The sequence below is a fragment of the Trachurus trachurus genome, assembly GCF_905171665.1.
Source record: "Trachurus trachurus genome assembly, chromosome: 13".
In the NCBI taxonomy this organism is placed as follows: Eukaryota; Metazoa; Chordata; class Actinopteri; order Carangiformes; family Carangidae; genus Trachurus; species Trachurus trachurus.
Window position 1 is genome coordinate 13,939,653 of NC_139892.1, and position 16,069 is coordinate 13,955,721.

Consider the following 16,069-nt stretch of genomic DNA (forward strand, 5'->3'; position numbering starts at 1 on the left):
ACCGAAAACCACCGCATGGGTGGAGCTTAAAGTTTCCATTTAAATCCAGTTCCCCGAAAGCCTCTCTCTCTCTTTTTCTCCCTCTCCCCATCTGGTGTAGTTAACAACAACAACGACAACAACAAAAGTAATTTCACCAATTTAAACTTTATTCTTTCCACTGATTTCAGTAATCAACACAAGATTATCATTTTGACTGAAGCAAAGTAAGATGAGGCAGAAACACACACTCACATCAAATAGCCTAATGCACTGAAGTCCCGGCAAGTCGCCACCTAGTGTTGCAGAAAAGGAATGAACACACCTTCTGAAGGCACTGATTGTGCTCTTCGGCTTATACGATTCTTCATTTGGTTTTAATTCATGCTGATAATAGTGTTTACACTGAACAGAGCCCTTATGTGTCACCTCTATTTTAGACTGCTGACGCTAATTTTGTTCAAAAGCCCAAAATTTAACTTTCAATATAGGAGACACTGACACCAAAAGGACAATAATGATGAAAAAAGAGGAACACCACATTAAAATAGACATAATACAATTAGATAAAGTTGTTACAGTGTTGATTTTGTAAAGGCTGTTGACAACTTAAAAAGAGCAGCTGGGTTAGTGAAATACTTCAGAGCCCCAGGGTTTCTCTCTGCACCTTGCAACCCAACAGTGCATTTCCAGCTTCCACACACTCTGCCACACACGGTGCTGAAACAAAGATTTACAAAATATTGATGAAATAAGTCAAACAGCTGATTTTAACCAGCACACACTGTTATAACTACTCATTATCATGTTTATTACCGTTCTGAGCACGGAGCCATGATGCAGCCTTCATAGCCAGGAGCTCCCACTCCTCCATAGCATCCAACTTGAAAGCATGAAGCCAGATCAGAGCCAGAGTGGTGGCCCACACTTCCTGGTTCACCTGGTTCAATCAAATAAAATCACATGGGACAGAAAAGGTGACAGGAAATCAAAGAGAGCAAAGTATTTAAAGTATCTCAGGGGGAAAAGTAGCCTGATGTCACTGTTTAATACCAAAACAAGTCCCATTGTAGATGTGTGTCATTAAAGGTTACAGTAACCCACCAATGCAGGTTTTGCCTTGTCCACCTTCTTTCTGGTCTTTCCCAGTGCAGCAGCCAGACCTGGACCCAGCAGCCAGCAGCCAGACGCCATCTGGAGGGAAACCAGCTGCAGCAGAGGGTCTCTGACAGGCTGTTTGGGAGCGGTGCCTTTGGTCTCTTCAGCACTCAACACTGAAGAAAAATGGAAATAAAAGTGATGAAATTATTCCCATTTTAATAGTGAGGTTGTATCTCTGGTCTGGGCCAATTTGACACAAATATTGGATAAGATAAGATAAAAGCAAGTGCAAAGATTTACACACATACTAGTAAAGTCACTGAGAGCTTTGATTCAGCTATAATTTTGTTACAGGAGGTTTTTTAAATGTACAAGTTGTTAAGTCGATGAAATGACGGACAAGTGACTCTTAAAATGCACAAATGATAAAATTATATTTCCAGAAGCTCAGTCTTTCTAACCTGTATATGCATAAGAGAGAGCCAATGCAGCTCCTATAAAGTATTTCACATTAAAGCTACAAAAAGAGAATAATCCTCCATAGAAATGTATTTTGTTTCACATTTACATCCAATAATACACAAGTTTGTTCCACATCTTCCCAGCTTTGTACTTACTGGCCATACGGGGTCCAGGACCACAGTCCGGTGAAGCACCTGTTACTATGAAAAAAAGGTTTAAACAAAAAAGCTACAACAACACAACAGACTTGTGAGGTTTTTACAAAAACTCACAATTTCTACAGTCATGTTTCAAGAAAAAAGTGACATTGTATCACAGGAAAAGTCATTTGTTCAGTAGTAACAACAAAAGAGATTTGATTTTTTTCTTTTACTCAGTGTTCACTGAATTTAGATTAATACAAAGATGTGAGTTTCACTCACGTTCAACAGCCTGAGGCTTACTGCACCTCTTACCCTTTCGTAAGGCTAGTGATTGACAGAAAACAATTTTAGTTCAATGAGTGAAAAATCATTTAAATTAGCTGAAAGGACCTTTAAGAGGAAATCAGCCACAGAAATACTGTTTTAATGTCCCACATCTATTCAGCTTTACTTACTGGGTAGAGCGTTACAGGCTTGCCGAATACGCATCATTCCCATGGGCCCTTTAAGATTCAAACACAAATTGAGAGCAAATGACTGACAAGTCGTTCTTAAAATGTACAAGTTGTAAAACTATATTTCTAAAAATCAATCAACACCAACAGAGATGTGCTGTTTTGTCTAATTCAATATACTATATAACCAATTCAGCTTTGTACTTACTGCCTTTCTTACAGCCCTTTAACAAAATCCCTGCTCCTCCTAGAGATTGAAAAACAAAGTATTGTGGTCAAGAAGAAAAAAAACAATGAGTTTACTGAGTTTATTACAAATGACTGACAACTTGTTCTTAAAATGTACAAGTTGTAAAATAACATTTGCAATAATAGATTATTTCACATTAAAGCTACAAAAAGTGACACATCCTGCCACATGGTATTTATTCATTTGTCCCAAATGATATTAGTTTACTATACTTATGGAAATTCACTCTCACATTTGAACTTTATTTTGGTACGAGCAGGGAAACCTGAGTCATCTTTAAGATGGAATAAGACAGAGAGTTGAAGACATTGTGTGAAATAATTGTAGTGAATAGTTGTAAAGTTAAGTTTCTTTATTTGTCTCCTGTAAGAGAAACTTGTCTTGGACAAAAAGGGCGACGCTATAGTACAAAAACATACATTACACTATATCAACTAAATCACTGGCTCCTGAGCTAAATTAATATTAAAAAAGCTGACACATCCTGACTTGCTGCTCCAGGCAGAACCAGATGTTGTCTGTGACTAACATAAATACCAGAGCTAAAACAACTCCTACTGTACATCCACTATTTCACATTAAATAACAAAGAAAGAGCAATTCAGACACAGAGTCATTTATAAAAATACACAGATGAGATGAGTTCTACCCTCATTCAGCTTTGTACTTACTAACGTTTGCTCCCTTTGCACATAATGCCTTAGGTTGGCACATAGCACCATACATGACTTCAAGAAAGAAAAAGAAAAAAAGCAAATGTTTAGGATCAAGATATTATATTATTATTACTGGATGAGAACAGTATTCGTTTTTATCTGCCACTGAAAATGCCACTTACTTGGTGTTGGAACATTTCTCCGCACCAGAGGTCCTTGAAGTGGCTCGCCGCTGCCTTTGTTCACAGCAATGAAGGCAGTGTAGGAGCTGCTCACTCCTGATTGGACACTGAGCTTCACCAGCTTCTCCTTCACTCCTCCATCTTGCCTTCCTCTGTGCTCTCTCTCCTCCATCTCCAGGGAGCGAATCAGAGTCCGAGCACCCAACCTGTGGACTGTTAATCTGCAGACAGGACAGAGGAGTCAACACAGGTCAAATGTTGTCTTAACCGTTAGATAACAATTCAGATATTAGAGATGTAGATGTCGTTTATGCTGTATTTTGATCTTTTACTGTGAGGTGACAGTGAAAATCAATGAGGCTTAAAATACCAATAGAAATAGATTATATTGTACAATATGTGTGTATCAGTCACTGAGCAGTCTTAATGTCTCAGTGCAAAATTATTTCATTAAATACTATGTTTGATTTTATTTAAATAATTCAAATCCAATATTGTAAATTCACAACCTAATACAAAACAGCAACTGATGGTTTTAAATGAATTTTACCCCGTGTCCTCTTCAGGTTTGAGACTGAAGTGGAGCTGGTTCTCAGAGCGATGACTCGCCAGACTGTACTTCACCATCACTGAACCTTCTGAAGCCTCTGGACTCTGAGAAAAGTTTTACACAGTTAGAAACCAGGTTAATTGCTGAATTGCAGGGGGTTGTTATGTGCAGTTATTACATTTATTTGGACACACAATCATCACATTTTCTGTTGCATTGGTCTCTGATGCTACATGAGATTAATCCATTATTGGAGGCTAGCTAAGCTAAACCATCTCTGCTAACCTGGTGCAATTACTCAGACAAGGCTGTCATTATTACTTGACAACATTTTTTATGCCAAATACAGAGGGTTTTGAGGGAATCTGTACAATAATTGTATTTTTTTTTTGTATAATAAAATTACTTTTATACATAAATATTTGTCCATCACTGAGCACTAATGGCACCAAATATCCCTTTAAGGTGAATTTTGAACAAATTAAAACATACTACAATTAATCATAATTACGAATGGACATTCATGTGATTCATTGTCATTAATTATTTTAAGCTACTGACAGTCCCAAGGGAATCACATGATTATTAGTAAATCCTTCGTTTCAACAGGCAGTCTCATTGAGTTTGGGTCTTTTTCAGGCTTCAAATCATTACGGTAATAAAGCTGAATGCTGATAAAAATCAGAGCAGAGAGGTATTTCACTGTGAGTTGGTGCTGCTCCTACCTGTCCAGTGAGCTGGGCATAAACCAGTGACCTTTGACCCTGGAAAAGTGTTGTGATTGGTGGAGAGAGAACAGTGACAGACACTCCTTTTGGTAAATCCCATGTGACTGAGATGTCCTGCACCACTGGCTGCAGGGCAAACCGCAGCGACTGCATCACCTGGAGGACGAAACAGTTTCTTCTGAGCTTTTACTTACTCAACTCATGATATTTGTGTAAATATAAATGTGATGTTGCATTTGCATTACTAAAAAATGTCCTTACTTTAGGTTGCATCCTGTCCTTTCCTGTGATGAACTGGGCGTGACCTCCTCCTTCCTTGGCAATCCCATTGATGAGAGCAGAGCTGGCTCCTTCCCCGATCCCAAAGGAGAAACACCTGAAATACAGAAGTTTTGTTTGTAAGACACACAACACTACAACATGGGTCAAACTGTGAGATTGTGTTTTTGTTTCACCTGTGGGAACCTGAATTCTTCTTCACCAGATCTATCACTTCTTTGGTGTTGCCCACTTCTCCGTCAGTGAAGACAAAGAGCTGGAGAGAAGAGTTTACACATGAGTTACATAACATCATGATGAGTCATGTCACTGAAGTAACACAACTGTTTTATGTTGTGAAAAGAACAATGAAAACTTTTGTAAAGTGCTTGTCAAATAAAGAAATAGAAAGATCTGCACTGAAAACTGAACTGTTTTGTGTTATTAAGGACAAGTGACATTTACAGTAGGGCACACACACATATTAAACACAAAATGTTGAACATGTTAACCGTGTGTGTGTTTTACTTGTCTGGGTTGACTGGGAATGCAGGGCTGGCTGTAAATATGTTGGAGCGGCTTCAGGATCTCTGTTCCTCCCAGATTAGCCTCCATTGTCTCAACCTTCTTCACAGCCTCTTCCATGGAGCTCTGGCTGTACTCCACACTCTTACTGCCATCACACAAAGGAATGTAATAGTATTAGTAATATTAATACTTTTTCTTTTTTTTCTTTTTTTTTAAAAAAAAAAAGCATTTTTCTAAAATTTGTTACAAAGTTTTTTACAATTAAGAAAAAATACAACAACAAGGCACCATCCTCTTCTGTTTTCACCCTGATATCAAATTGGGATACTTTTAGTAGCTATGAGCCTACTGCAAACAGAAAACCAAGGTTTCTTGCAACAGGTTTAAACTATTGTGACCAGCAAGTGGCAGTGTTTGTTCAGCTTGTTCAACATGCTGGGGTCCAATAATAAGGATTTCAGTTTTGAGAGAGTTCAGTTGTAGGAAGTTGATTGAGATCCAGTTTTGGTGTCATCAAAACAGTTTTGTAGAGAACTCGACTCAAGTCGGCGACAGTCTGCTTTATGGGGAGATAAAATTGAGAATTGTCTGAATAAAAATGTAAATAAAATGGAAACCTACGACCTACCCAGGGAGGAGCATGGAGATGACAAACAAAATTAGTATATATATAGACAGTATATAACGGGTGAAATGCACCATGGCATTCACACATATTCAAACATAAAAAAATATGAGAGAGTGACTTACGGGAAGATGTGTTCATAGCCTGACCCGAAACTGTAGATGTTGAAATAGCAGCCCATTGGTAAGCTCTTCAACAGCAGCAGTAGAGTATCCTGAAGATAGAAGAGGATCAATAGTGAAGTTTACTGTTGAAGAGGGAAACTATCAATGATTTTATGATTGACTTAACACTTGTTGAATACCCTGGCACTGGCAATACGAGATGTTTCCTGAGATTCATAGTAACTATCATCCATGCTCCCAGATCGATCCAATAAGAACACAAACTCTCCACATTGGGCCAGTGAAGACATCACAGACTGAGGGAACTCAGGGTACAGACTCAGCATCACGACTGGATCACCCATCAGAGTGCCTGAAACACAATGTTTATTCCAAAAATGTTACTTAGATGTAAAATAAGTACCTTTTTTTCTACAAAATAACATCTTAAGTAGTTTTCTCTCACCAGACTGGGCAGAGGCCTGTCCTGCCTCCACCACAGCAGAGGGCTGGTGGGCGTCTTTGTAATAAATCAGAAGTTCAACATCTCTGTCAAACTTGTGTCCTGCAGCCAACTTCACCTGGAGTTCATAAACATCATTAAAGTTATGAAATGTCTTCCTAATGTTGAGGAACAACCACACACAGCAGACACATCAGCAGTCTACCTACCGTGGCCTGGGTCTGGTCTGTGTTGAGGTACTGGACCGGGTCCAGGGAACAGTTGGACTCTACTTTAGAGACTGGACGAGGAGAGGACACTCGGGCAGAAAAAGACAGACTGTAGGGAACCAGAGAGGCTGGAACAGAAGTCACCTGGACACTGGCTCCTTCACTACCTGGGAGTAGGAGACAAGTTAAGAATAACATAATTAAAGAGACATTAGAGACCGAGAGCTGTTCATCCAGCAGAAGTTCTGGACACAGAAGATCCTTCAACCTAAACGCTCCAGCTGAGACAAACATCACAGCCAGACGCCCTCCTGACTGGCTGCTCTCCTCAGCTCCTCTTGAAGGATCCTCAGGCCTGATTCCCTTCCAGCCTGTACTGAGTCTGTACTATGATGACTAGATGCCTAAACCTATTGAGTTGGCTCCATTCATGGCTCCTTTCACTGCAGAAGTAGTGATTTTAAACACAGCTGTGTCCAGCTGTGGCCAGATCTCTGAGCTCCTCAACAAGTCTCTTAGGGTGAACACATCCTTTTCCCAGAAGAAACTCATTTCAGCCTCTTGCTCCCAGAACAAGTGACTAAACATAAATCAACAGAAAAAAAGTGTGCTCTGCTCAGTTTTAGTTTTGGGGGAATTGTTTTTGCCCTGGCCAGTGTAACTTTACAGTAGGTGTAACTTCAGGACAAAATGGTCCTAGTTTTTTAAAAATGAAAAAAATAATCAAATTTTTTTTTTCAAATCATGCATCTGATTTTTTATAATGTACATTTTGTATTCATGTTGGTTTTATGTCATCTAAAATTACATTTGAACCTTTTTTAACAAAAGAAAGACTGAATGCCTCTGAAAATGCCAATGGTGTAACCACAATGGAATGATTAATATCAAATATTTTATCCGCCTACAGTGGATTGAAGTGTATTTATAAGTGTAGTGTCTTCTGAAAACATTAAATTGAAAAATCTTTTTTGGCTGTATTTCTGTATTTTAGCAACACGGAGCAGGTAATGTTTTTTCGAAATAATGTGACATTTTATGTTACATTTATCAAGAAACATAGTGTTGCATTAATTTGATTCATCATTTGAGTCAAGATTTATTTCCCTGTGTGTATAGTCAGATTTTTATGAAAATTGACCCTTTACTGAAAATGGATGGAGCAACTTGGTGACAGGAGAAAAAGTGAGAGTCACTCCTGGAGCCAGGCCTGGAGGGGATGTTCAAAAGTGAGTAAGCATACAGTAAAGCCTCCACCCACTCTGCATTCTCAGATGAATCATACTTTCTGAAGAACTTTAGATGAAAATAATCACCTGACAATGATTAAATGTTTCACAAAAACAAAGCAGCTTTGCACAACTTTGACTGTTGAAGGACAAACTCTGAGTTGAAAACAACTGTTCTCAGATGAGAAGCTATACCTCTTGCAGTAAATAAAACAACATGCACACATACATAGTATATGTCTTGGAGGGGGCAGGTTAGGTTTGAGGTTTGATGCTGGCAGCTTCAGACGGGACAGATTCAGTGCGATGACCAGACACTGGTGCCAAATGAAAGTCAGCGAACAGCTCCAATACTTCACGTTCACCATTGATTAGCCGTGATAACTCATTTTATATTTCCACATAATACAAACAATGTAGAACCATGGTTAAGACAGATGTTGTCGAGCCTACCACTGGAAAGAATAACTTACATACTGAAGGCCAAACAACACATATTTGAATGTATATGGAGGCCCTTCATTGAATATGTCAAGGACTCAGACATAATAGACAATCAAATCAATGACTAATAGCTGTGGATATAGCAGTTTCCAAGATTGTGATTATCATTATCTTTCGTGTTTTTATTATTGTCCATTTTCTTTTCTTTTTTTTCTTTCAGATACCCGTAGTTTTTCATTGTATCATTTGATAGGACTACACTAAGTGGTGTAAATCATCTGCTTAAATAACATGAGAAGCATGTTGTTTTGTGTTCTGTGATTTTTTGTTTTATGTTGTGTTTTGAACATAATAAGGCAGCTAACAGACATGTTGCAGGAATGTCAAAGACTATATTTCTCTTTGCTATGCTGCTTAAAATTCAAATAAAGATATTGTGGAGAAAAAAAAACAATGTAGAACCCCGAAGACACTTGAAGGTGTTTGTGGTAAGAATGTATGTAAAGGTGTAAAGGTCTCCAGCAGATTTCAACCTCATACAGTAAATTCTATTGTTCATATCACAATAGAAGAATATAAGTCATGTTATTGCTTATTCAAAAAGATTTTGGTTTAAGTAATGAAAAGTGTTGTCTGGATTTCCTACCCTGAGGTTGGTAGCGAGGGTTGAGCACAGCAGGCAGACAAAACCTCAGCCCGTCATCAGCCTGCACAGCCAGCTCAGTGACGTACTCCAGCCTGATGGAGGCGCTCTCTCCTGGAGGCAGACTGCCCACACTCAGAGTGAATATATCTGGACTCTGCTCACTCTCCTCCAACATGAAGGCCTGCTGACCAGAGCTCAGAGCATCATCGTACTCCTCACGAGCCTGGAGCACAGAGGACACACGTCAACAACATCCACATCAGTGTTTACTGTCTCTTTAGGATCTTTAACAGTGAGATAAACCTCCAGCGTCCAGCTCACCTGCTGCTTCTCCTTCACCTCAGCTACAACCTCTGTCTGTCCAATCTTAGCACTGAAATGACAGACAGCAGCATCTCCAGGCAGAGGGAAGACAAAAACAGCCTCTATTGGTTTGTACTCCTTGTTCTCGTAGTTCAGGGTGGAGACCACTGTAGCCACATGGTCCCTCACCTCCAGCTCCACCTCGATGCTCTTCAGAGGAACTGACAGAGACATGGATGGAAAAACAATGATGAGCATTAAGACATAATGAAAACTGTTGCATGATCTGTAAAAACATTTGAAGATAGATATTTTCTAACAGCTCTGTACCTGGTTTCTTCTCAACACTTATTAGACCACAGCAGTCCATTGTACCTGTGCAAATGACATGTGACATCATATGACAGTGGATTAGAGATGCTCAGCGGTCAGAAAGATACAGTACTAAAACATCTATTGTGTTTAACATGACTGTCATCACTATGAGTATCGTGCATCATGCATATAGAGGAATGAAATGGGGACTTTTCAAAAACAAATCAACATGTTTCTCTACGTTTCCTCATTTAGGCTACTAGCCTACTCATCAATCAAACACTGACTCAATCAAGAGCGCATCACTGCACATAATTAGATCTCAGCTGTCGTGCGGCCGCGCATCTCCTCATCTCTAGCAGATCTTGTTTTGTTTTCGTTTCCTTAATCAGCTGTTTGTTCCAGGGCTGGACATTATAGGTTAACCTAAATTAATTTACAGCGAGTCAGTGCGCTTACAGGAAATAGACTTTGACACAGTTTTTGTTAGGCAATAACAAACCATTCAAAAGATCCACAACCCAGTGACTATACAGCTGTTGTTATTACTGCGGCTTCTCGCCGTGTCATCATGTCAGTGGTGAACAGCTGGTAAGTGCGTCATTTCGGATAAGCAGAATAAAAGCACAGAAGAATAAAGCTCACCTCTGTCGATCCGCGTTTAGTGTGAGTCACTTTCACAGCAGCTCCTTCATACACATGTAAGCCTTTATACAGTCAACCTGTAGGTAGGTGTGTGTTAACACAGAAATCCTTCTCCCGATTGAAACTGAAAGAAAACTACCAGTCACGCCCCCCTCTCAGCTCCGGGTACGCTCGATGTCATTACCGAAAACCACCGCATGGGTGGAGCTTAAAGTTGCCATTTAAATCCAGTTCCCGAAAGCCTTTCTCCCTCTATCTGGTGTAGTTAACAACAACAACGACAACAACAAAAGTAATTTCACCAATTTAAACTTTATTCTTTTCACTGATTTAATTAATCAACACAAGATTATCATTTTGACTGAAGCAAAGTAAGATGAGGCAGAAACACACACTCACATCACTGCCAGATGTGGCATAAGGTTAAACATTTCAATCAAATAATGCACTGAAGCCCCGACAAGTCGCCACCTAGTGTTGCAGAAAAGGAATGAACACACTTTCTGAAGGCACTGATTAAATATTGTAGTGTATATGTGCTCTTCAGTTTATACGATTCTTCATATGGTTTTAATTCATGCTGATAGTCATATAGTGTTTACACTGAACAGAGCCCATGTGTGTCACCTCTTTTTTAGTCTGCTAACGCTAATTTTGTTCAAAAGCCCAAAATTTAACTTTCAATATAGGAGACACTGACACCAAAAGGGCAATAATGATGAAAAAAGAGGAACACCAAATTAAAATAGACATAATACAATTAGATAAAGTTGTTACAGTGTTGATTTTGTAAAGGCTGTTGACAACAAAAAAAGAGCAGCTGGGTTAATAAAATACTTCAGAGCCCCAGGGTTTCTCTCTGCACCTTGCAACCCAACAGTGCATTTCCAGCTTCCACACACTCTGCCATACATGGGGCTGAAAAATAAAAAATCAGGGAAGCGAGGATGAGAACAGTGACATGTTGCTGAAACAAAGACAAGTAAGTAGTAGTAGTAATTTATTTGTCCCCGTAGTCAAACAGCTGATTTTAACCAGCACACACTGTTATAACTACTCATTATCATGTTTATTACCGTTCTGAGCACGGAGCCATGATGCAGCCTTCATAGCCAGGAGCTCCCACTCCTCCTTAGCATCCAACTTGAAAGCATGAAGCCAGATCAGAGCCAGAGTGGTGGCCCACACTTCCTGGTTCACCTGGTTCAATCAAATAAAATCACATGGGACAGAAAAGGTGACAGGACATCAAAGAGAGCAAAGTATTTAAAGTATCTCAGGGGGAAAAGTAGCTTGATGTCACTGTTTAATACCAAAACAAGTCCCATTGTAGATGTGTGTCATTAAAGGTTACAGTAACCCACCGATGCAGGTTTTGCCTTGTCCAGCTCCTCACTGGTCTTTCCCAGTGCAGCAGCCAGACCTGGACCCAGCAGCCAGCAGCCGGACGCCATCTGGAGGGAAACCAGCTGCAGCAGAGGGTCTCTGACAGGCTGTTTGGGAGCGGTGCCTTTGGTCTCTCTAGCACTCGTCGCTGAGGAAAAATTGATATAAAAGTGATGACATCATCCCTTTGGGTCACTCTAATAGTAATAGGTTGTATCTTTGTTTTGGGCCAATTTGATACTAATATTGAATTAGATAATATCAAAGCTATTAATATCAAAGATTTACATACATAGGCTACTAATATAGTTACAGAGACATTATGTATTAGTTTTGAATAGGCTGATACGCATTAAGTATTTCACATTAATGCTACAAAAACAGAACAATCCTCATAAGACATTTATTATTTAGTTTCAGATTTACGTCCATAATATACACGTTTGTTCCACTTCCCCTCAGCTTTGTACTTACTGTCCAGAGAATCACATCTCAGTGACTGTGCTTCAATGACAGCCATCCCTTCATGGTAAAAAAAAAAGAAAAAAAAAAGAGTATTGCAGTTGAGACAAAAACATCAACAATACAACTGACTTGTGAGCTTATTACAAAAACTCACAAGTTGTTACAAGAAGTAAGTAACAAGTAACAAGTTGTTAAGTCGATCAATTAATGGATAAGTGATTCTTAAAATGTACAATGGTAAAATTATATTTCCAAAAGCTGAGTCTTTTACACCTGCAAATGTATATGAAATAATATAAGGAGGAATATAATGGAGCTCCTATAAAGTACTTCACATCAAAGCTACAAAAGCAGAATACATTTACATCCAATAATACACACGTTTGTGCCACTTCCCCTTAGCCTTTGTATTTACTGTCCAGAAAATCACATTCCAGTGACCGTGCTCCAATGACATCCAAGAAAAAAAACGGAGAAACAAAGAGTATTGCATTTTAGACAAAAAAAAATCAACAACACAACTGACTTGTGAGCTTATTACAAATAGGTAGTTGTTGTTACAATAAGTTTTTTTTAATGTACAAGGTGTAAAATATTTCCAAAAGCTCAGTCTTTCACACCTGCAAATGTATAAGAAGCAATATAGAATAGCTACTTTATTGTCATTCAAAATACACAGTGTGCATAGAACGAAATTTCGTTTCACTGACTCTTGGTACAAACAGAAATATATGTGTAAAAATAAATTAAATATTAGAGCCAATGTAACTCCTATAAAGTATGTCACATTAAAACTACAAAAACAGTTTAACCCACCATAGAAATGTATTTCATTTCAAATTTTCATCCAATAAGACACACATTTGTTCCGCTTCCCATCAGCTTTGTACTTACTATTTTGATAATTGAAAAATTAGTTTGAGTAGTGTTTTTAAGAAAAATTAGTCCAAATTCTCTTATTTCAGCTTCTTAAATGTGAATATTTCTGATCTCTTTGTTCCTTTATAACAATAAACTGAGTATGTCTTCAGTTTGTGGACAAAACAAGACATCATCTTGCGGTTTAACATTTATTGACCAAAAAACCAGAGCGATAGATGCAAAAAACTAATCGATAAATCGTTTAAATAATCAATAGATTAATCGATAATGAAAATAATCGTTAGCTTCAGCCCTAAAAAATATTTAAATGAGTGACAAAAAGTAGCCGAAAGGACTTTAAAGAGAAAACGACCACAGAAATATGCTGTTTTGTTCACTAGTACTTTTATAAAAAATAATATGAGTTCCACTCCCATTCAGTTTTGTACTTACTGGCTGACATGTTTAAGGACCGTTCAACAGTCAGCGCTCTAGAACTTCCTGCAAGATTGAAAAACAAAGTGTTGGTCAAGATGAAAAATATCTACAACATGAGTTTATGAGTTTATTGAATTTATTACAGATTACAAGTTGTACTTAAAATGTACAAGTTGTAAAATAATATTCATTTATAACAATAAACTGAGTATCTCTTTGGTTTGTGGACAAATAAGGACATTTGAGGACGTCATCTTGTGGTTTGGGAAATCTGATTGATATTTTTCAACTTTTTAAAACATTTTATTGACCAAAAAACAAATTGATTAATTGTTTAAATAATCAACAGATTAATCGATAATGAAAATAATCGTTAGTATCAGCCCTAAAAAATATTTAAATAAGTGACAAAAAGTAGCCGAAAGGACTTTAAAGAGAAAATCAACCACAGAAATGTAGCTACTTTTATAAAAAAGAATAATATGAGTTCCACTCCCATTCAGCTTTGTACTTACTGGCTGACATCTTAAAGGCCCATCCAGAGCATTCTGCAAGATTGAAAAACAAAGTGTTGGTCAAGATGACAAATATCTACAACATGAGTTTATTGAATTTATTACAGATGACAAGTTGTACTTAAAATGTAACGAGTTGTAAAATAATATTAATTTAAAACAATAAACTGAGTATTCTGGACAAATAAGGACATTTGAGGACGTCATCTTGTGGTTTGGGAAAACTGATTGATATTTTTCAACTTTTTAAAACATTTTATTGACCAAAAAACAAATTGATTAATCGTTTAAATAATCGAGAGATAATCGATAATGAAAATAATTGTTGCAGCCCTAGTTAAGTAAAAAAAAAAAAAAAGTTTAATGTAAAGTTCTGTGAAACAGGCACCGCTCCAGAGCTTCCTGTAAGATTGAAGTGGTGGTCAAGATGAAAAATATCTACAACATGAGTTTATTGAATTTATTACAGATAACTAACAAGTTGTACATAACATGTAAAATAATATTCATAAAAGTCACAAAAAAGTTGTGTTAGCTCAGTGTTTCTCACCTGCATAAGAAAGCATATCAGAGCCAACTCAGCTCCTGCAGGGTATTTCACATTAAAGCTACAAAAAGTGACAAATTCTGCCACAGGTATTTATTCATTTGTTCCGAGTCACATCAATTCACTTTTTTGATAGAGATTCACAATCAGATTTGTACTTACTTTTGGCACAAGCAGAGTAGTCTTCGTAACCTTCAACAGGGAAGATCAAATTACTGGCTGTTGAATTTACAGGTAGTTAATTAATATTCAAAAAGCTGACACATCCACTTGCTGCTCTGGCCAGCTCCATATATTGTCAGTAACTAACAAAACACACAGACACAGAGTCAATTCACTCGATTTATAGTTCTACCTCCATTTAGCTTTATACTTACTACGGGACATAATAGGTTGGCCCAGAGCCTCTATATCTTCACGAAAGAAAAAGAAATAAAGATATTATAGTATTATTGAACGAGAACAGAATTAGTTCATTTTTTTAAAATGCTACTGAAATAGGCCACTCACAGGCTGTTGGAACATTTCTCCGCACTAGAGGTCCTTGAAGCGGCTCACCGCTGCCTTTGTTCACAGCAATGAAGGCAGTGTAGGAGCTGCTCACTCCTGATTGGACACTGAGCTTCACCAGCTTCTCCTTCACTCCTCCATCTTGCCTTCCTCTGTGCTCTCTCTCCTCCATCTCCAGGGAGCGAATCAGAGTCCGAGCACCCAACCTGTGGACTGTTAATCTGCAGACAGGACAGAGGAGTCAACACAAGTTGGATTTTTGTAAATAAGTCAGATATAGAGATATCAGGCATGTCTAGTTGATCATGTAATTGTTGTGGCTGTTTCCTTTTGTCACCCCCTGTGTTTTCTAACAATAGTTTTACCCCGTGTCCTCTGTAGGTTTGAGACTGAAGCGGAGCGTATTCTTTGAGCGATGACCTGCCAGGCTGTACTTCACCCTCACTGAACCTTCTGATGCTTTTGAACTCTGAGAAAGTTTCACACAGTTAGAAACCATGTTAAACCAGAAACACTCAGAATTACAGTACTTTACTGCAATAAATTTTCAAGGAGGTAAGTTTGTTGCTTCCTGATTAGTGCGAAGTCTTCATTAAATATACCAGCTGAAATAAACCAGAGCAGAGCCGTGTTTCACTGTGAGTTGGTGCTGCTCCTACCTGTCCAGTGAGCTGGGCATAAACCAGTGACCTTTGACCCTGGAAAAGTGTTGTGATTGGTGGAGAGAGAACAGTGGCAGACACTCCTTTTGGTAAATCCCATGTGACTGAGATGTCCTGCACGGTTGGCTGCAGGGCAAACCGCAGCGACTGCATCACCTGGTTAATGAAAAATATATAAAATGGTGGGGAGAGGTATTGAGCTGTCACAAAATATACTACAACAAGATAATACTTGAATTTTAATGAAGATGTTTTCATCCATGTTTCTTTTCTTACTTTAGGTTGCATCCTGTCCTTTCCTGTGATGAACTGGGCGTGACCTCCTCCTTCCTTGGCAATCCCATTGATGAGAGCAGAGCTGGCTCCTTCCCCGATCCCAAAAGAGAAACACCTGCAATACAGAAGTTTTG

General features: G+C 38.3%; 2 protein-coding genes across 3 annotated transcripts in view; both read right to left on the minus strand.

The window, feature by feature from the left end:
• Positions 1-140: 140 nt before the first annotated feature.
• LOC310995663 (von Willebrand factor A domain-containing protein 5A-like) lies at positions 141-10,372 on the minus strand. 2 transcript variants are annotated; one of them, XM_083984779.1, is made up of 22 exons: positions 10,276-10,372; positions 9,646-9,690; positions 9,334-9,536; positions 9,013-9,235; positions 6,694-6,860; positions 6,488-6,602; positions 6,222-6,394; positions 6,043-6,131; positions 5,293-5,437; positions 4,962-5,041; positions 4,768-4,882; positions 4,504-4,662; positions 3,779-3,882; positions 3,229-3,449; positions 3,062-3,118; positions 2,349-2,387; positions 2,141-2,188; positions 1,965-2,009; positions 1,698-1,742; positions 1,084-1,253; positions 796-919; positions 141-699 (listed from the first exon to the last, which is right to left on the minus strand). In XM_083984779.1, the coding sequence occupies exons 2-22, from the start codon at positions 9,683-9,685 to the stop codon at positions 620-622; spliced, it is 2,442 nt and encodes an 813-aa protein (XP_083840905.1). In that variant the 5' UTR covers positions 9,686-9,690; positions 10,276-10,372; the 3' UTR covers positions 141-619. The 2 variants fall into 2 exon arrangements, with proteins under 2 accessions (XP_083840905.1, XP_083840906.1); XM_083984780.1 differs by lacking the exon at positions 1,965-2,009.
• Positions 10,373-10,642: 270 nt separating this feature from the next.
• LOC310996227 (von Willebrand factor A domain-containing protein 5A-like) overlaps positions 10,643-16,069 on the minus strand; it is a 49,595-nt gene continuing 44,168 nt past the window's right edge. Inside the window, exons 13-25 of the mRNA XM_083985610.1 lie at positions 15,936-16,050; positions 15,657-15,815; positions 15,363-15,466; positions 14,998-15,218; positions 14,865-14,900; positions 14,650-14,706; positions 13,941-13,973; positions 13,441-13,488; positions 12,542-12,571; positions 12,136-12,183; positions 11,640-11,809; positions 11,352-11,475; positions 10,643-11,193 (exon numbers count right to left, since the gene is read on the minus strand). Coding sequence (XP_083841736.1) covers positions 11,114-11,193; positions 11,352-11,475; positions 11,640-11,809; positions 12,136-12,183; positions 12,542-12,571; positions 13,441-13,488; positions 13,941-13,973; positions 14,650-14,706; positions 14,865-14,900; positions 14,998-15,218; positions 15,363-15,466; positions 15,657-15,815; positions 15,936-16,050 — 1,225 coding nt within the window. The 3' untranslated portion in view covers positions 10,643-11,113. The remainder of the gene's footprint in view (positions 11,194-11,351; positions 11,476-11,639; positions 11,810-12,135; positions 12,184-12,541; positions 12,572-13,440; positions 13,489-13,940; positions 13,974-14,649; positions 14,707-14,864; positions 14,901-14,997; positions 15,219-15,362; positions 15,467-15,656; positions 15,816-15,935; positions 16,051-16,069) is intronic.